Source organism: Mastigoproctus giganteus, chromosome 3 (assembly GCF_048544385.1).
Source record: "Mastigoproctus giganteus isolate SK-2022 chromosome 3, ASM4854438v1, whole genome shotgun sequence".
Taxonomy (NCBI): domain Eukaryota; kingdom Metazoa; phylum Arthropoda; class Arachnida; order Uropygi; family Thelyphonidae; genus Mastigoproctus; species Mastigoproctus giganteus.
This window is the reverse complement of record NC_143577.1, coordinates 242,673,633-242,692,675: the sequence shown is the minus strand read 5'-3', so window position 1 is coordinate 242,692,675 and position 19,043 is coordinate 242,673,633. Positions and strand designations below refer to the sequence as shown.

The following is a 19,043-nucleotide window of genomic DNA, read 5'->3' as shown; positions in this document are numbered from 1 at the left end:
TCTAGGAACTAGAGGTCATCAAAAATGAACAAAAAAAAAAAAAAAAAAAAAAAAGGAAAATGCATACTCAGTTTAACAGTTTAAAGGAAAGATGAAATTGAAATCATTTAACTTCCTTCTGCTGCTGTTGTACAGGTGGGTAGTTAGAATAAATTCAAGGAAGAATTAAAACTATTAGAGGGGATGGAATGGACATATTATATAGAATTTTTTTTTGGATGATGCTATATAATCTTGCTTTCTTGAATCATTGACACTATTAATGTTAATACTATTCTTTGAATAAGAATAACATTCTTAGGCAAGTGTTGTAACCAGCAAGTTACCTATCATATTAAGGTAACTTATTTTGTCTGGCCATTGTGTGGAAGAATATACATTAAATATAGGGGACACCAAAAACCTTAATTTTTCAAGAATACCCCACAGAAAAATACATTTTCCTATACAGTCAGTCCTCGTATAGCACGATAGTTGCGTTCCTAGAAACCCTCGTGCAATGCAAAATCGTGCAATATAAACAACAAGCCCTATGGGAAAAATGGGGTTAGGTGCCGACCACCCAAGATTGAACACACATTTGTAACCAAAACATTACCAAACAATAAATAATCGTAATAAAATGCGTAAGTATTTTATTACAACTATTACGTATTAAAATATTGCTAATGCCTTTACTTCTATCGTAAGCAAACTTGTTTTTTGTTTGATTTTCTATCCAAACAGATGACAGGCGTTCCATCTCTTCCAATTCTTTGTGTCTTAATCTAATGAATTTTAATTACACTTTTAGTTGTTCCTGCTATGAAAGTTGTTTTTATTTTCTCTGCATTCTTTCTAATTCTCGGAGTTGCCTCATTTAGGTCTGTAGCACGTGCAATATCACATGGTCTTTCATTTCGCTCAAAGAGTTTCACAATTTCATATTTTTTCTCTATCGACAGAGGCGGAATGGCCATAAGCCTTACCGGGGAAACCCCAGTGTGCCGGAGGCCGGTGTGATTTTGGCCATAAACCATAGTATGAGGCCACTATAAATTTTCCCGGGTAAGAATTTTTGACCCAGTCCGCCTCTGTTTATCGATATTGCTTTTCTTTTTCTCTCTGAATCTGCAGTGTCTTCACCAGGACGCTTCCTTTTCACACCTTTTAAGTATTTTACTCATTTTTAGGGAATAAAGCACAATTACAAAATGAGGAGGTATGCTTGATACACATAAACAAAGCTGCGCGTGTGTGTAGCAACTGAATAAACAACACCGTAAAGGCTGAGATACACTATTAACACCTCACATTTTACTAAAGCACATTTCTAGAGGTTACTACCATAAAATAATGAAAACAATTTCCGGTTGCGTTTCTGCTAGTAGAATCTGTTATAAACTGGTAGTAAACTCGATCTAATTGCATTTGCGATTATACCGATAGCTGGAATTGTGTTGGTTTTTACGTTATTATGGTGAAATGTGTTTCCCCTTCACCGATATAAAAAACATAAATACATTTTCAGAACCTTCTCTTCATTCCTATCGTGTTGCGTTCGGTTGGGGTGATTCTGCGTTTGACTGCCATTTCTTGTAAACACAAAGGCGAATCGTGCATAAGCGAATTCGGTTCGTGTTGTATAAGATATCGTTCACCTATTTATAAATCGTGTATGATCGAATTCGTGTAGTGTAAACACGTGTTATACGAGGACTGACTGTACTACTTTCTACAAATTGTAAGGAGCTTGTGTGAAGAATTTGGAAACCAAGAATTCTGAGTATACTCTTTCTTACACAAGAATAGCCATCAAAATTGCATTTACTGCTTTTTATTACTCTGTGGTGAGAAATTTAGCATCTTTTATTAGTCTACATACAGGAACCCAGATATTGCAACTTATTAACTAATGACTGAACTCAGTTGTTCAAAAAGACACAAAATGAAGACAATTTGACAATAAAAAGAGATTTGCAAAAATCTTGACAACTTTTTAGCATTATCATTAAATCTGAAGAACAAATATTTATGTTCAGAACAGAAGTATTTTTTCGACTTACCTCTGGTGGTTCATAATCATCCACTAAAGTATCTGCTCCAATCTGCTTTCTCCACTGGAGGTTCTAATATCAAAGCTTGCATTAATATTTGAACAGACATTTAATCTTTAAAATCAGAAAAATGTAATGATGCTAATATTTAAAGATATTTCTCAGAAGACTGCAATAATGATAACCTTAAATCTATCCATACATAACATTATAGCAAACAGGTAGGAATAAATGTTTTTATAATAAAACTGCAGTTTCACAATAAATTTTTAAAAATAACATTAATTACAGCTTAAATTTTTTTTTAAAAATAACATATAATTCAAATACTTACTGTTCGAAGCATTGTAACAGCTGCATTCAAGTCAAAGTTCCTAGCTGCAAAAGAATTTAAAAACACATTATTATTATATTTCTAAGACTGTTGCACATTCCTGTGGTAAAGGAATCAATCTGGTTGGAGTTTAAGTTTGAAAAATTAATAAATTTCAGTCCAATATTTCCCTGTTTTCCACATTCTAATGAGCAGTTCCATATTCTAGCAGATACTACCTCCCAACCATTTGAATGATTTTAAATTCCTGCCCCACCAACTGTTAATTTTTTATTATTATTTTTTTTATATTGCTGACAGTGATCTATTCATTGCTTCGAATTAACTTTGAATTAATGCGTCCCTCTATGTTACCAGGCAGTACTAGGTGGTAGATGGCTCTCATCAACCGATGCAATACCACCACTTTGCTTATTGGAGGCTTGAAGTGGTGGAACCCATGTTTAGTCTCTAGAGCTAAGTTCCAGTCAGCCCTTCCTTATCTCTTCCATCATGCAGTATGATTGATGACTTTTGAGGTTATGATGAACATCGTGGCGAGATCCAATATTCCTTACATTTCGAGGGTACAGCTCTAAAACGGTGATCGCAGGCCGGCCGCTAGTTAGTACACCAGACCGAACCTATTGGTAACTCTAGGAGGCTTCTGGATCAGCTAGTGTATAATCTTGCTACTTCTACTCTGCCAGATAGTGACTGGAGGTAGTCAGAGTAGTGTGTATGCGGAGAGCATTGTCGATGCCACGTTATGTCAAGGATCTGGGTATATTCTTACCATGTGTACGCCATATCCAAAAATTTCATTACTTCATACAGCGTGTCCCACTCACTTTTTCTTACTATTGAATACACCATGAATTGTCAAACTAATAGAGCCAGCTTATCTGCGAAAAGATCTAAACCTCCCAAGCACTTCCTAATTCATTTCACAAATATACGTGGTCTCAATTCTAATCTCAACAATGTCCATTTCCACTTGCAGTCTGCCAAACCCCATGTACTTTTTCTGACAGAATCTCAGTTATCGGTTGATTCAACTACTGCTCATCTCAGATGCCCAAATTATTCGCTGTATGATTCCTTTCACCTCAAAGGTGGTACTTGTGCATATGTCCGTTCTGATATTCCCTGTCAGAGACTTGGCAATTTGGAATCTCCTCTCTTTGATCTTCTCTGGCTTAAAATCTCTCTAGATCATTGTGGCAAATTCATCTGTTGTCTCTACCGTTCTCCCAACTCCACTAATCACTTGGAGCTCTTCAACTTCCTCTCTTTGCAACTTGACTTTCTCCAGTCCAACTTTCCTAACAGTGAGGTAATTTTCCTTGGTGATTTTAATGTTCACAACTCCAGCTAGCTTCCGTTTTCTAGTCACACTGATCCAGCTGGTCGAGATGCTGAGGCTTTTGCAATTACTAATGACTTTGCACAAATTGTTCATTTACCTACAAGAATACCGGACAATCCTAATCATACAGCCAATACGCTTGATCTTTTTCTCACAAACAATCCTTCTAAGTACACGGTCGAAATGACAGGTCCTTTGGGCACTTCAGATCACAACTTGGTGATTGTCTCTTCTCCAATGGAACCTTTATCTCATGGCTATTCCGAACCTCGTGTTGTTTGTCATTACAAGAATGCAAAACGGGATGACCTGCGAGACTTCTTTTCTTCTTTTCCTTTGTCGAATTACTGTTTCAAAACTTCTGATGTCAAAGTTTGCTGAGATCGTGTCAGTGAAATTATTCTTGCAGGAATGGAATCCTTTATCCCACACTCCACTTTAAAATCTCGTCCTTTATCTAAACCTTGGTTTTCCAATAAATGTGCTAAGGCTATTCAAGAGAAGAATGTTGCATATCATAATTGGCTTGTTTCTAATTCTCCAGTTTCATTTTCTGCGTACACCAAAGCTCGCAACAATTGTAAAGCAGTTATTAATCAATCAAAACTAGAGTTTGAACAGGCTAAGAGTAGAAAACTTGCTTCTTGCCCTAATGGTAGCCGAGCATTCTGGTCTCTTGCCAAAGCTATTGGCCGCAACTTTTGCCCATCTCTGCTCCCACCTCTGTCCAAACCAGATGGTTCTGTTGTCACTTCAGCCAAAGATAAAGCTGACCTGCTAGCATCCCATTTTATTTCCAACTCATGTATTAATGATCTTGGTAAAACAATTCCCACCATTCCCAACACGCTCCATTCAATGCCCCCTGTGGTCTTCCGTCAAAAGGATGTCAGAAGGATTTTGACAAATCTTGATGCTAAGAAAGCTCCAGGTCCCGATGGTATTTCTCCACTTGTTCTCAAAACCTCTGCTCCTGAACTTACTCCTATTCTTTGCCGCCTTTTTTCACTTTCTTATTCCAAAGGTGTTTTTCCTTCTGCTTGGAAATTTGCTCATATCCAGCCAGTTCCTAAAAAGGGTGACAAATCCCTCCTATCCAATTATCATCCCATTGCAATTACTTCTTCTCTTTCTAAAGTAATGGAGAAATCAATTAACCGCCAACTCTTAAACTACCTAGAAACCTTCCGTCTGATCAACAATCGCCAGTATGGATTCCGCCAGTGTCGATCCACTGGTGATATTCTGGCTTATGTTACCCATTTATGGACTAATTCAATGGAAAGGTTTGGTGAAACACAAGTAGTTGCTCTTGACATCTCAAAGGCTTTCGATTGTGTTTGGCATAAAGGTCTTCTAAACAAGCTTCCATCTTATGGTTTGCCAACTGTTTTTAGTAATTGGTTATCCAGTTTTCTCTCTGATCACTCACTGAGGGTGATGGTAGATGGCTCTCTGTCTTCTAAGCTCTCCTCTAATGCCGGTGTCCCCCAAGGTTCAGTTCTTTCCCCTACGCTTTTCCTCTTGTATATTAATGACCTTCTTCCATTGACTGGAAATCTTATCCACAGTTTTGCCGATGATAGCACATTACATTCCACTTTCCATTTTGAGAAACCTTGTCCTGCTCAATCAGCTTCAACTTCTCGAAAATCTTCTACCAATTCCTTAAATGCCGATCTTCAGGTAATTCTCCAGTGGGGCAAAGACAACTTAGTTGATTTCAACCCTTCTAAAACTCAGTCTTGTCTTATATCTCGCAAAAAAGGATTCTTCTGCTCCTATGCTTATCTTTAGTGACACTCCGATTTCTAGGCAAAATGATATATCTTTTTGGGGATTACCCTGACTTCTAATCTCTCTTAGCACAAGCACATTACAAATATTGCTTCCTCTGCATCTAAAAAACTTGGTTTTCTCTTTCGCTCTCGGCGTTACTTTTCTTCCAAACAGCTGCTCACTCTGAATAAGTCGCAAATCCGCCCTGCCATGGAATATTGTTCCCACATCTGGGGTAGTGTCCCCCAAAACCTCTCTCAGGCTTCTCGATTCCATTCAGAAGAGGACAGTTAGGTTAATTAATGATTCATCTTTAACAAAGTCTCTCCACTCGCTGTCTCATAGACGTACTGTTTCTGCCGCATGCCTCTTCTACAGATACTTCCATGGGCACTGTTCTTCTGAATTGGCTTCTATAATTCCCGCTCTCTCTCTTTCAAAACAGTCTGAACACGTGCTGCCACCAGCCAACATTCATTTACTGTCCAACTCCAAATTCACAGAACCATCTTTTCATCTTCCTCGTTAATTCATTCAACTGCTGTTTTCTGGAGCAACCTTCCTTCATACGTATTTCCTGAAAATTACAGTCTACAGAAGTTCAAGTCCAATGTCAACAAATATCTTCTTTCGTCTTCTCAACCTCCAACCCAAGCACGGTACAAGTACTATAGATTCTAATACCTCTCGTGTTTGGGGTTTACATAAAAAAAAAAAAAAAAACTGGCTACTATTCACATGAAATATTTAAAGGGATGTAATTTTTAGATTTTTATAATTGTTTTAAGTGGTAGGAAATGAAAGCTTTATTTTTCAATTCCAATGTTCATTACAAATCAATATTATTTTATTCTTTTTTAAAGGGATTTGATTCCATGTTTTATTATCTACATTTAGGGAAATTTGATAAAAAAAAGACAGACCAAAATTAATGAATATGCAACAGTGCATTTAATTTTTGTTCATTTATTGAAATAGACATGTGGTTTCTAATCTGGAAATAGACACACGCACACACAATTATATATATATATATATATATATATATATATATATATATATAATTGTGTATGTGTGTTTTTTATATAAATAAAAATCTGCCAATAGTCTAAGTGCAGGATTTTTTTTTTAATTATACAGTCCACCTACTGGAGAATAAAGATTGGTTGAAAAGTTAATGGTTAATCTATTCATTTGGGTGCTTTCATGCAAATGCATTTTTCTTCCTTATCAATACCTATTTCATCCTATTTTTCTTTTTTTTATCCAAAAAAAAATATATTGGTATAATTTTTATATATAATACTATGAAACAATTACTTTTATGTTCTTCTTATTACAGTCTGTCCAGCATAAACAGCATAAGATTTTAACCAAACACTGTAAATAGCTTATCCATTACTTCCCTCTATTCCACCCATTCCTGGTAACTATCACTTGGTAAGATGCCACAAGATACAGAAGTTATTAGCTTGCAGGGTTAGAGGTTCATTGAAGTTTTATTGGAATTTGCAGTAATATCAATCATTGCCAAGCTACAGTTGTCAACTATCATGAAATATTTTGAGAAATAGAAAGAACATGGAGTGGTGTTATTGCCAGTAACAAAGTAAAGGATTAACTTGTAACCTTTTGGCTACTAATGCAGTTGGTGTGTAAATCACTGGTATATTTGTGCATACTTGAATCTTTTCAACCCAGAAAGAAGAAAAATAAAAGATCTATTACTGATAGCACTGATGATTTTGGTTTAGTTACAGTTTTTTGTCATGTTCATGTTTAGGTAAAAAAAAAAAACTCATTTCATCAGCTGCATTCCAACTTATTGATCAAGTTAACTAAAAGTACATCAGTTTGGCTTAAATGCTATTGGTTGAAAAACCATAACATCATGCTTGACATCACATTGCTTACACTAGACAGACTATAATTATATATACGTCCAGGTAAAGACATCTGAAGAAATAATTCTGAAATGTAGGAAAAGGAGCACAGAAAATTAAGATGAACTATGTAAAATGGAAGGAAGAGAAAAAACAAAATAATGAACACCTTTGGAAACTATTTCAGCAGATTAAAAATCTGATTGTAGCTATTTTACTACAGACTTACTGCAAGGTATAATAGACAAGCATATATATTAAAAAATAATAATAATAATAGCAAGACTGATACATTAACTAACCTCTAAGCCATCTCAGCAAAAAATAATCATCATGTTCTGGTCTCAAAATATCATCCATTGTGGCACGAAGCTGAAATACAAGAATATTACTTAGCTAAAAATAAATGTTTACTACATGATTAAGATACACAACTGGAAAAAAAAATTCAATGAAATTCTGTTTTTCTACAAGAAGCTCTAAGTAGAAACAAGTTAATGTATGCAGTGCATTACATTTCGGGTGCAGTAGATTTTTATTTGTTAAATTAACTGAATTTTTTCTTTTTATATGATTGACAGAAGTGAAAAGTAAATAACTAATTATCTATCTTGTTGCTAATTAATTACTGACTGATTTACTAATAATATAAAAAAGATTGTTTTCACTTCACTGCACATACCTCCCAACAAAATAGTCACTCCACATATTGTAATACTTTGCCTCCAGTAGCAGGTGAAATGCAACACATTTCAGTCTGTGATTTAATAAATTTAAACAATCAGTGTGATACAATCAAATTAAGTAATCATACTCTCAAAACTTTCATAATGCAGTTTACTTATTTCTTCCTGGATTTTAATAACAAATGAAATATAACACAATTACTTATTCGAAGTAGTGCAATATCATGGCAACTCATTGTGAAGGTATTCACAATATGAGATATAACTAAAACAATGCCGCCTTTGCAAAAATTTGCTAATTCAGAGTTTAGCTGTGTACTAATATGATGCATTTGCATCATATTAGTACACAGCTAAACTTTTGTACACATATTAGTACTTTTGCTTGTACATAATATAACACATATTTAATGTTCTGCTGTGATTAATATGAGCAAATAGTAACAATTCATGATTTATATATTCAATAAACTGATAACAAAAAATGAGTAAAAACAATGACTTAATCACAAACTGAGAAAAGAAAACATTTTGTTTCTGTATCTGCCATATTGTCCATTTACTCTTCCAATCAGCACATAGAAAACAGTGTATGGATAGTCTATGTGTGATATCTATGAAGAAAAGAAATAACTGCCAGATTTACACTTTGTCCAATTTTAATTAAATTTGGGAAGGCTCGATTAATCATTCTAAAAGAGCTAAAAATAAAATTTTGTGAAAATCCATCCAACGGTTATTGCATACAGACAAGTACAAAGAAATAATCGCAGGATTTCTATTAGTCCTATTTTAATGTCATTTCGAATGGCCTGACAAATCCTTCCTAAAGAGCTAAAAAAAATAAATAAATAAAATTTCATGAAAATTCATTCACTGAGAAAATTACAAATCTTTTCTCAGTCAGGACCCCCTGACTGAGAAAAAAGCAGTTCCTTTAATTTGAACTGCTTCTTGAGTTGCTCTGATTCCTCAGCAGATTTGGCTCTCCCTTGCTCCTCAACTCTTTGTGCATTCAACTGGGCTAGATCTTCTGTTGTTAAATCTTCACCTTAGCATTAGCAGAGGCATATGATGCAAGAAAGCAAGCTTATTCAGCATCAGCCAAAAAAAAAAAAAAAAAAACCCACTCCCATTTCACCCCTCCGTTCGTTCGAAATACCTGTCCAGTTGAGCTTTAAATTTGTTTAGGCTATCAACTTCAACAACAAGTGATGGAAGTCGGTTCCACCAACCAACCACCCGCTGGCCAAAGGCAAATTTCCGCACATCTATCCGACATCCATCCTTCCTTAATTTGAATTTATGCCCTCTGAGGTGATTATTCTGAGCAAGATGAAGAATCCCATTGGCATTGAGCATGCTCAAACCATTCAAAGCCTTATACACCTCTATCAGATCACCTCGCCGGTGCCTAGTCTCCAGACTCTGTAATTTGCAAAACTTAAGCCTTTCTTCGTAAGAGCAACCCTTTGTTCCATTTACTAATCTTGCTGCCCTTCTCTGTACCCGTTCCAGCAGCTCTACATCCTTCTTGAAATGAGGCCTCCAGACCTGTATACAGTACTCAAGATGTGGCCTAACCATTGCCTTATACAAGGGAATAATCACCTCCTTATCCCTGCTAGAAAAATTCCTGTATATCATTGACAAGACACCATGAGCTACTCTTGCAGCTCGTCTGCACTGCTCAGAGAACTTCATATCTGCCTGCACAATTACCCCCAGGTCCTTTTCATTCCCCACCACTGTCAGTGTAGTACCGCAGAGTTGATACGTTGCTCTGGGGTTACTGTATCCCATATGTAGTACTTTACATTTGTCAATGTTAAACTTCATTTGCCACCTCTCAGCCCATCTGTTCAACCTTTCCAGATCCTGTTGCAGCAGCATAGCGTCAGTAGTGTCCTTAACGACCCTGCCAACCTTTGTATCATCTGCAAACTTGGACATTAAACTTGATATCCCATCATCAATATCATTCATAAACACCGAAAACAACAACGGACCCAACACTGAACCTTGAGGAACTCCACTAATAACATTAGTCCACGTTGAGCAGTGTCCATTGATTACCACTCTCTGTCTTCTGCCACTCAACCATCCCCTTATCCATAGCAGCAATTTGCCTCCAATGCCACACTGCTCCAATTTGTGCAGCAGTCTTCCATGTGCAACAGTATAGAAAGCCTTTCTAAGATCCAAATATATAATATCAAAGTTATTCCCTGCATCCAGTTCTTTTGTGACTACATCATAGTATCCAATCAAATTGGTCAGGCAAGACCTCCCCTTAACAAAACCATGCTGCGTCTGAGCTATAATGGAATTCTTGTCTAGATGATCCTGCAGTGCTTCTTTAACCAGTGCCTCCATTAATTTACCTGGAACAGAAGTTAAACTAACAGGTCTATAATTACTTGTGTCAGCCTTTGATCCTCCTTTGTGAATTGGGGTTACATTTGCACATCTCCAGTCTATGGGTACCTCCCCTGAGTCCAAAGAAGCTCTCATAATTATGGCTAGGGGTTTGCATACTTCCTTTGCTGCCTCCTTTAATATAACTGGATAGATCCCATCCACCCCAGGTGCCTTTTTTATGTTTATCCTCAACAATCTCTCCTCCACTTTCCTCTCAGTTATTACAAAATCATCCAGCTCACTGCCAATGTTTACTTTACCTACATCATTCTCCTTCCTGAATAACTCCTCATGCGTGAATGTAGATGCAAAATACTCGTTTAGATTGTTAGCCACCTGAGCAGGATCCTCAACTGTTGAACCATCAATATCCAGTGGACCAATCTGATTCATCCCTTTCCTTCTCAAGTTCAAGTATGTAAAGAACTCTTTTCTGTTTTTCTTTGCATCCTTTGCCAATGATTTTTCGTAGTCTGCCTTTGCCTGCCTAATCTCCTTTGTGACTTGGTTACAGACCAACTTATATCTATCATAGGCTTCCATGTCACCCATTAATTTGTATGTATCCCATGCATTTTTCTTCTCTGCCACATGTCTCATTAGTTCATCTGACAACCATTTAGGCCTAAACCTTGAACAATATTTCTTAGTTGGTATGTAAAGCCTGGTAGCCTCCAAGATTAGTTCCTTGAATGCTTCCCATTTTGAGTTTGCTGTTGGTAACATCATCAGTTGGTCCCACTGCACAGAATTTAAATACTGTCTCAGACCATCATAGTCTCCTTTACGAAAACAAAAACCCTTCCCTTTACCTCTGATGGTAGTTACCTCCTTGAGTAAATCCCACTTCAACACACTGTGATCACTGCCACCTAGTGGTTCATTTATCTGCAGGTTCTTAATGCATGAAGAATCACTACTGATAATCAGATCAAGAGTATTGCTCCCTCTTGTTGCCTCACGAACATGCTGATGTAGAAAACAATCATCCAATAAATCCACAAAAGCCTTGCTAGTGTGCGAGTGACCAACCCACAAATTCCAGTCAATATCTGGGAAATTAAAATCCCCATTATAAGACTCTCTGATTTACTGGCCCACTCTATTTCCCTGTACAATATCTTATTATACTCATCAGAGTCATTAGGCCTATAACACACTCCTACTCTCAATTTTGATTTCCCTATGCTTATGTCACACCAAACTGACTCGACACTGCCCTGTCCATCGATGTCGACTGGCTTCACTTCCTTGGACTTTATGTGTTTCTTAATTAATAGCATAACCCCTCCTCCCCTCCTGTCCTTTCTATCCTTTCTATACACATTGTATTCCCCAAATTCCAGTTCCGCATTACTTATATCTGTGTGACACCACGTCTCTGATATCCCAACAATATCTGCCTTTGATGTTTTGAGCAATACCTCAAATTCATCAAATTTATTTACCAAACTCCTAGCATTGGTGTACACGCAGGTATACATGCACCTGTTTCTATTCTTAGCTACCCTAACACAACCCATGTGTTTACTTGTACCGCAATGACTACCAGCAGTCTCTGAAATATCCTGCATCTTGTTTTTCAGACTTCTGCTCATTTCAATAGAAGCAGTGCAAGAATCACTTCCACCTCTGCCAGTGGCTACTGTTAATCTATTAGTCCTTGTATCCCCCCCAACTAGCAGTTTTCCGACCCACCTAACACTGCCTCGACAGCATCAGCAATTCTTGCACCCTTTCTATTTAAGTGTATCCCATCCCTGTAGAAGCAATCTCTCCTGTTAACAAGTACAGTCCAGGCTGAAAAAAATTCTACCCCTTGAGCCTTGCACAATCCCTCCAGGGCTGAATTGATCGACAAGGCTCTCATCATATACTCCCTCCTATCGTGTCTGGGCAGAATTGCAGACACTTTCAAGTTCAACCCTAATTCACGGCTTTTTTTCAACAGTGATCTGTACTTGCTAAGTAATTCTGCCGGTCTCCTACTCTTAATATCATTGGTGCCAACGTGTACAACTATATCACCTTTTGTGCCCTTAAAAGATGATATCCGCTCTACAACGTCATCAACCTTTGCCCCTGGCAGACATACCCTGGTCCTATTCCACCTATCCTTTTTACAAAGCATGTTCCCCGTTTCCCTGACAATAGAGTCACCAACAACTACTAGTTCCTGTGGGACCAGCGCATTCTGCCTAGGGGGCTGCTTCTGTGTTGCCTGATGATCAAGTGCAAGCTCTGGCGTTGATGTGGGCAGCTGAGAGCTTGATGGGCCCCTCAATTTATTTCCTTCGAGGGCATCCACCCTGTCCTTCAAGCTCTCATAAAGGCCCATAACAACGCTGAGTTGTCGCCTGATTTCCTTGCACTCCTTACATCGTGCACACACAAAGACATCCCCCTTGGCAGTATCATGTCCCGTACCCGACTGCTCCGCAAACATCAAGCAAACAGTGCATTTTAATAGACTGTGATTCAGAGGGCAACTGCCCCCCTCAGTTCTCCCCTGAACCACAGCACTCCCATTAGCTTGAGCCTTTTGCTTTGCTGCTCTGGTCAGAGTCATGATTCCGATTTAATTCAAGCTCACATATGGTGAGTATGGGCTTGGCACACCCAGGGTCCTGAGCTGGATATCATCATTCTTCATTTTCTTGGTGATTCCCTTCTACTTTTGACTCTCTCTCTCTCTCTCTCTCTCTCAGGGTAACTTGGAAATTTTTTTTTTTTTTCCTGGTGCAGCATAAGCCTCAGGCTTCCTTGCACCATATGGCTATTAATAATAATAATAATAATAATAATAATAAAATTCAAAACAAAAATTAAATCCTTAAGTTATATCCCAAAACAGTTATGTTATATATATATTTTTTTCGGTATCTAGTGTTTTCTACGAGTTCCCTTTATACAACTTCCGTATCACGTGTACCACTATAGTTATGTATTAATTATTTGTTACGATTAAGTTGTTATATATATTTATAGAGTTAAAAATACAATTTAACTGACAATAAAGTTTATCAAGATTAATAGATTTACTGATTAATTGACAATATTATATTATGCACTATACTACACTAAGCTTATGCTATCGTGTAAAAATGGCGGGAATTCACGAACGGTATTTCTACGGACTCGTAAGTATTGATTAGCTTCCAAATCTCGCTATCTCAATTTAGAATAAACTAAGGATCCTGACTAGGTCTATAATCTACTTATAGAAGATAATTTGATATAACAGTTGGTTAATAAATCAACTAAATTTGGTTAAAAAAAAAAAAAAAGACTTCTCGTTCAATTTGTGACACGTGGATTTGATACCGTTACCGATACTAAGTAATATCTACAAAATCTCTGTCTAAGTTAAACTTTAAACTAAGTATCGTAACTAGGAATATAAAGCTACTCTAGAAAATAAGTTAATATGACAATTTAAACTAATAAAGCAGAAAATAAATCAGGAAAAACTTCTCTGTCTGAAGAGCTTTAAGGAGCAACGTCTGCACAGGCTAACATCACACCCATCAACGAGGTGAAGGCTGCTACATCTTCGTCCTCCAGGACTAGCTGAAACTCCTGAACTGAGTTTACAAATTTTTTTGGTAACAGAAGACATCAGCTCATCTTTGTTGAAGTTTGTTTGTTTGTTATTTGGTTTTTAGGAGCATTAGCAACTAAGGCGATATTGCTCCAGGGATATGCGGTGGTCATTCCCTGACCTTTCCGCATCCTCCATATTTGGTGGGTACGGGCTCGAACCCTGGTCTAATCAAGAAGCGTGTGCTACGCACTGCTGCTCCTGCCCACCTAGCTACGGAGGCGCCTCTTTGTTGAAGCCTCCGTTGTTAAGCTCGGAATGTTTTAGAAGTTTTTTCCAAACTCCACTCGTGCAAGTTGTCACATCATTACAGGCTCTTGAAATGTTGCATATTCCATCAAGAATGTTAAACAACTTCCAAATTTCCACAGATTCATCTTCCCTTGCTCTGTTGCATTTATAACCTCAGAAAATGTTGAATGATGTTTGAATGAAATTATCGTGTTGGCCAAGATTTTTGCAGCTCCGGCGAACGCTGTTTTTATATATATTTAATTGTTTTATTGACTTAATTGTTATACTAAATTATTTTCTATAAGTAGCTTTATAGTCCTAGTCAAGCTCCTTGGTTTATTTGAATTTAGACAGCGATTTTGAAAGTTAATACTTAGAATCTGTAGATATTACCGGTTGTTAATTGCTGCCATTGTTATACGATACAGAATAGTGTAACGTAAATCCCAACCTTCATAACATAAGGTAAAACTAAATAGCAAAATACGTTGCACTGTATTAGAAATCTGTTAGATTAGTATAATCAATTAATCAGTAAAATTTATTAATCTTATTAAATTTCATTGTTAATTAAATTATACTAAATGGAATCATGACCCAGACTAGAGCAGCAAAGCAATTGAGCACAAAGTAGCAGTAGTACTGTGGCTCGTGGGAGAACCGAAGGGGGCGATTCTCCAACGTATCATTCTAAAAAAACGTGCAAAATGTGAAATGTTTGCAGACCCATCTAGAACAGGACATGATCTAGTCAAGGAGGGTATCTGTGTGTGCTAGGTGCAGAGACTGAAGAAATTAGGCACCAATGCAGCATTTTGATGGGCGTCTATGAGAGTTTGAGGTGTAGGGTATATGCCCTCAAAGAAATTAATGAGGGGTCCATCAAGTTCTCAGCTGCCCAACTCAATGGCAGAGCTCACTCATGTGCATCACGCAACAGAGCAGCAAGCTCCAAGGTAGAATGCGCTGGTCCCACAGGAACTAGTTATTGCTGGTGACTATTGTCAGGGAGATGGGGAAAATATTATGCAAAAAGGATAGGTGGAACAGGACAGGGTATGTCTGCCAGGAGGAAAAGTTGATGACGTTGTAGGGCAGATATCTTTTTAAGGGCACAAAATGTGATATTGTTCTACACTTCGGCAATAATGAACTTAAGAGTAAGAGTTCTGCAGATTGACTTAACAAGAAAAGGTCAATGCTGAAAAAATGTCGTGACTTAGGCTTAAATTTGAAAGTGTCTGCAATTCTGTCCAGACAAGATAGGAGGGAGTATATGATGACAGCCTTGTCAATCAATTCAGCCCTTGGAAATTGTGCAAGGCTCATAGGGTAGAATTTTTTTCAGCGTGGTCTGTGCTTCTAACAGGAGACGCTGCTTCTACAGGAATGAAATACACTTAAATAGAAAGGGTGCAAGAATATTTGCTGATGCTATGGAGGCAGTGTAAGGTGGGTTGGAAAACTGCTAGCTTGGGGGGAGGATTCACAGACTAAAAGATTAACAGTAGCCCACAGGCAGAGGCAAAAATGATTCTTGCACTGCTGCAATTTTAATGAGCAGCAGCCTAGAGAGCAAATTGCTGAGTATTTCAAGAGCTGCTGGGAATCATCATGGAACAAGTAAATACATGGGCTGGGTTAGGGTAACTAAGAGTAAGAACAGGTGCATATATACTTGCATGTACACCAATGCTAGAAGTATAGTAAATAAAATTGATGAATTTGAAGTGCTGATCAAGATATAAAGGGCAGATATTGTTCAGATATCAGAGACATGGTGTCACGCAGATATAAGCAATGCAGAATTGGAATTTGGAGTACAATGTGTACAGAAAGGATAGACAGGGTAGGAAGGGTTATGCTGTTAGTTAAGAAACGCGAAATCTAAGGAAGTGCATCCAGTTGACATGGGTGGATAGTGCAATGATGAGTCTGTTTGGTGTGACATTGGGAAAGGGAAAATGAGAGTAGGAGTGTGTTATAGGCCTAATGACTCTGATGAGTACAATGAATAGTTGTGCAGAGAAATAGAGTGGGCTAGTAAATCAGAATGTCTTGTAACGGGGGAATTTAACTTTCCAGATATTAACTGGAACTTGTGGGGTGGTCACTTGCACGCTAGCAAAACTTGTGGATTTATTGGAGGATTGTTTTCTACAGCAACATGTTCGAGAGGCAACCAGAGGGAGTTATACTCTTGATCTGATTATCAGTAGTGATTATTCATGCATTAAGAATCAGCAGATAAAGGAACCACTAGGTGACAGTGATCACAGTGTACTGATGTGGGATTTACTTAAAGATGTAACTACCATCAAGGGTAAAAGGAAGGGTTTTTTTGCTTTTGTAAAGGTGATACAGTGATCTCAGACAGTGTTTAAATTCTATACAGTAGGATCAACTGATGATGTTACCAATGGTGAATTCTAAATGGGAAGCCTTCAGGGACTTAATCTTGGAGGCTAGGCTTTTCATATCAACTAAGAAATACTGTTCAAGGTTCGGGCCAAAATGGATGTCGGATGAATTAATGAGGCTCATGGCAGAGAAGAAAAATGCACGGGATGCATATAAATTATCAGGCGACACAGAACCTATGGCAGATATAAGCTAGTCTGCAATCAAGTTACAAAGGAGGTTAGGCAGGCGAAGGCAGTTATGAGAAATATTTGGCAAAGGATGCAAAGAGCTCTTTAATTATGTAAACTGTAGAAAGAAGTGAATGAATCAGATTGGTCCACTTAACATAGATGGTTCAACTATTGATGATCCTGCTCAAGTAGCTTATAACCCGAATGAGTATCTTGCATCTATATTCACACATGAGGAGTAATTCAAGGAGGGGAATGCCAAAAGTTTATCAAATACTAACAAGGAGCTAAGTAATTTGGTAATAACTGAGAGCAAATTGGAGGAGAAATTGTTGAAGTTAAACATAAAAAGGATACCTGTGGTGGATGGAATTTATCCAGTTATATTGAAAGAGGCAGCGAGGGAAGTTAGCAAACCCTTAGCCATAATTATGAGAGCATCTTTAGATTCAGGAGAGGTCTCCATGGACTGGAGATGTGCAAATGTATCCCCAATTCACAAAGGGGGTTCAAAGTGTGACAGAAATAATTATAGACCTGTTAGTTTCACTTCTGTTCCGGGGAAAATAATGGAGTCACTGGTTAAAGAGGTGATACAGGATCACCTAGACAAGACTGCAGTAACAGTTCAGACACAGCATGGGTTTGTTAAGGGGAAGTCTTGTCTGACCAATTGGATTGGATGCTATGATGTGGTCACAAAGGAACTGGATGAAAAGAATAATTTTGATATCATATACTTGGATTTTGGGAAAGCTTTTTGATGTGGCAACTGAACTTTAACATTGACAAATGAAAAGTACTCCATATAGGTAGCAGTAATCCCAGAAAAATGTACCAACTGTGTGGTACTACATTTGGGGAGGTGGAGAATGAAAAAGATCTGGGGATAATTGCGCAGTCAGATATGACGTTTTCTGACAATGCAGACAGGCTGCAAGAGCAGGTGATGGAGTTTTGTCAATGATATATAGGAATTTTGCTAGCAGATACAAGGAGGTGATTATCCCTTCGTATAAGGCAATGGTCAGGTCACACCTTGAGTATTGCGTACATGTCTGGAGGGCTCATTTTAGGAAAGATGTAGAGTTGCTAGAACGAGTACAGAGAAGGGCAACAAGATTGGTGAGAGGAACAAAGGGGGTGTGCTTATGAAGAAAGGCTTAAGTTCTGCAAGTTGACGCATCTGGAGACTAGGCATCTGCGAGGTGATCTGATTGAGGCATAAGGCCTTGAATGGTTTGAGCAGGCTCAATGCTGACGGGATACTTCCACTTGCTCAGACTAAAAACCTGAGGGGGCATAGATTGAAATTGAAGAAAGACAGTTGTAGAATAGATGTGCGGAAGTTTGCCTTTAGCGAGCGGGTAGTTGATTGCTGGAGCAGACTTCCAACTGTTGTTGTGGAAGTTGATAGCTTAAATAAATTTTAGGCTGAACTAGACAAACATTTGGAGTGACCAGATGGGCAAAAGAGGAAGGTTTTTTTTTTTTTTTAATGATGCTGTATAGCTTGTTTTCTTGCATCATATGCCTCAACTAATGCTAATGCCCGGATAACTCCCTTATCCATTGGTTGAATCAAAGCGATTTATTTGGAGGAAGTATATCACCTTGACATTGTCATGCAGATCATCTAGATATTTAGGATGACCAGGAGCATTGTCAAAGAGCATTAATATCTTAAAAGCCACTGACATTTGTAAGCAATATTTTCAACTTAAAGGAAAAACACATTTAGAAACCATTCTTCGAAAATTGTTATTGCCACTCAGGCCTTTGAGTTAGCCCTGAAGTGTACAGGAAGCGATTTCTTGTCAATGCCCTTAAAAGTCGACAGGTTTTCCGAGTGATAAACTACTAAAGGTTTTAGTTTATAACCCGCTATGTTATCCCCCACTAAGAGTATTATCCTGTGTTTGGCTGCTTTAAACGCAGACATCGACTTTTCTTCAATAGAAATAAGTCCTACTAGGCATTTTTTCCAAGAAAGGCTAGTCTCAATCCACATTAAATATTTGTTTCAGCAAATAACCACCACTTCTTATAATCTCATCCAATTTGTCCACAAATTTTTTGTCAGCCTCGCCATCTACGCTTGTTGCTTCCCCACTTATGGCAACATTA

At 37.8% G+C, this 19,043-nt stretch overlaps 1 protein-coding gene across 1 annotated transcript in view; it reads right to left on the bottom strand.

Annotated features, from left to right (window-relative positions):
* Positions 1–19,043, bottom strand: part of LOC150088974 (SEC14-like protein 2) — a 96,874-nt gene that overhangs the window by 35,286 nt on the left and 42,545 nt on the right. Inside the window, exons 2-4 of the mRNA XM_090370979.1 lie at positions 7,683–7,752; positions 2,371–2,414; positions 2,046–2,108 (exon numbers count right to left, since the gene is read on the bottom strand). Of these exons, the coding sequence (XP_090227105.1) occupies positions 2,046–2,108; positions 2,371–2,414; positions 7,683–7,752 (177 nt within the window). The remainder of the gene's footprint in view (positions 1–2,045; positions 2,109–2,370; positions 2,415–7,682; positions 7,753–19,043) is intronic.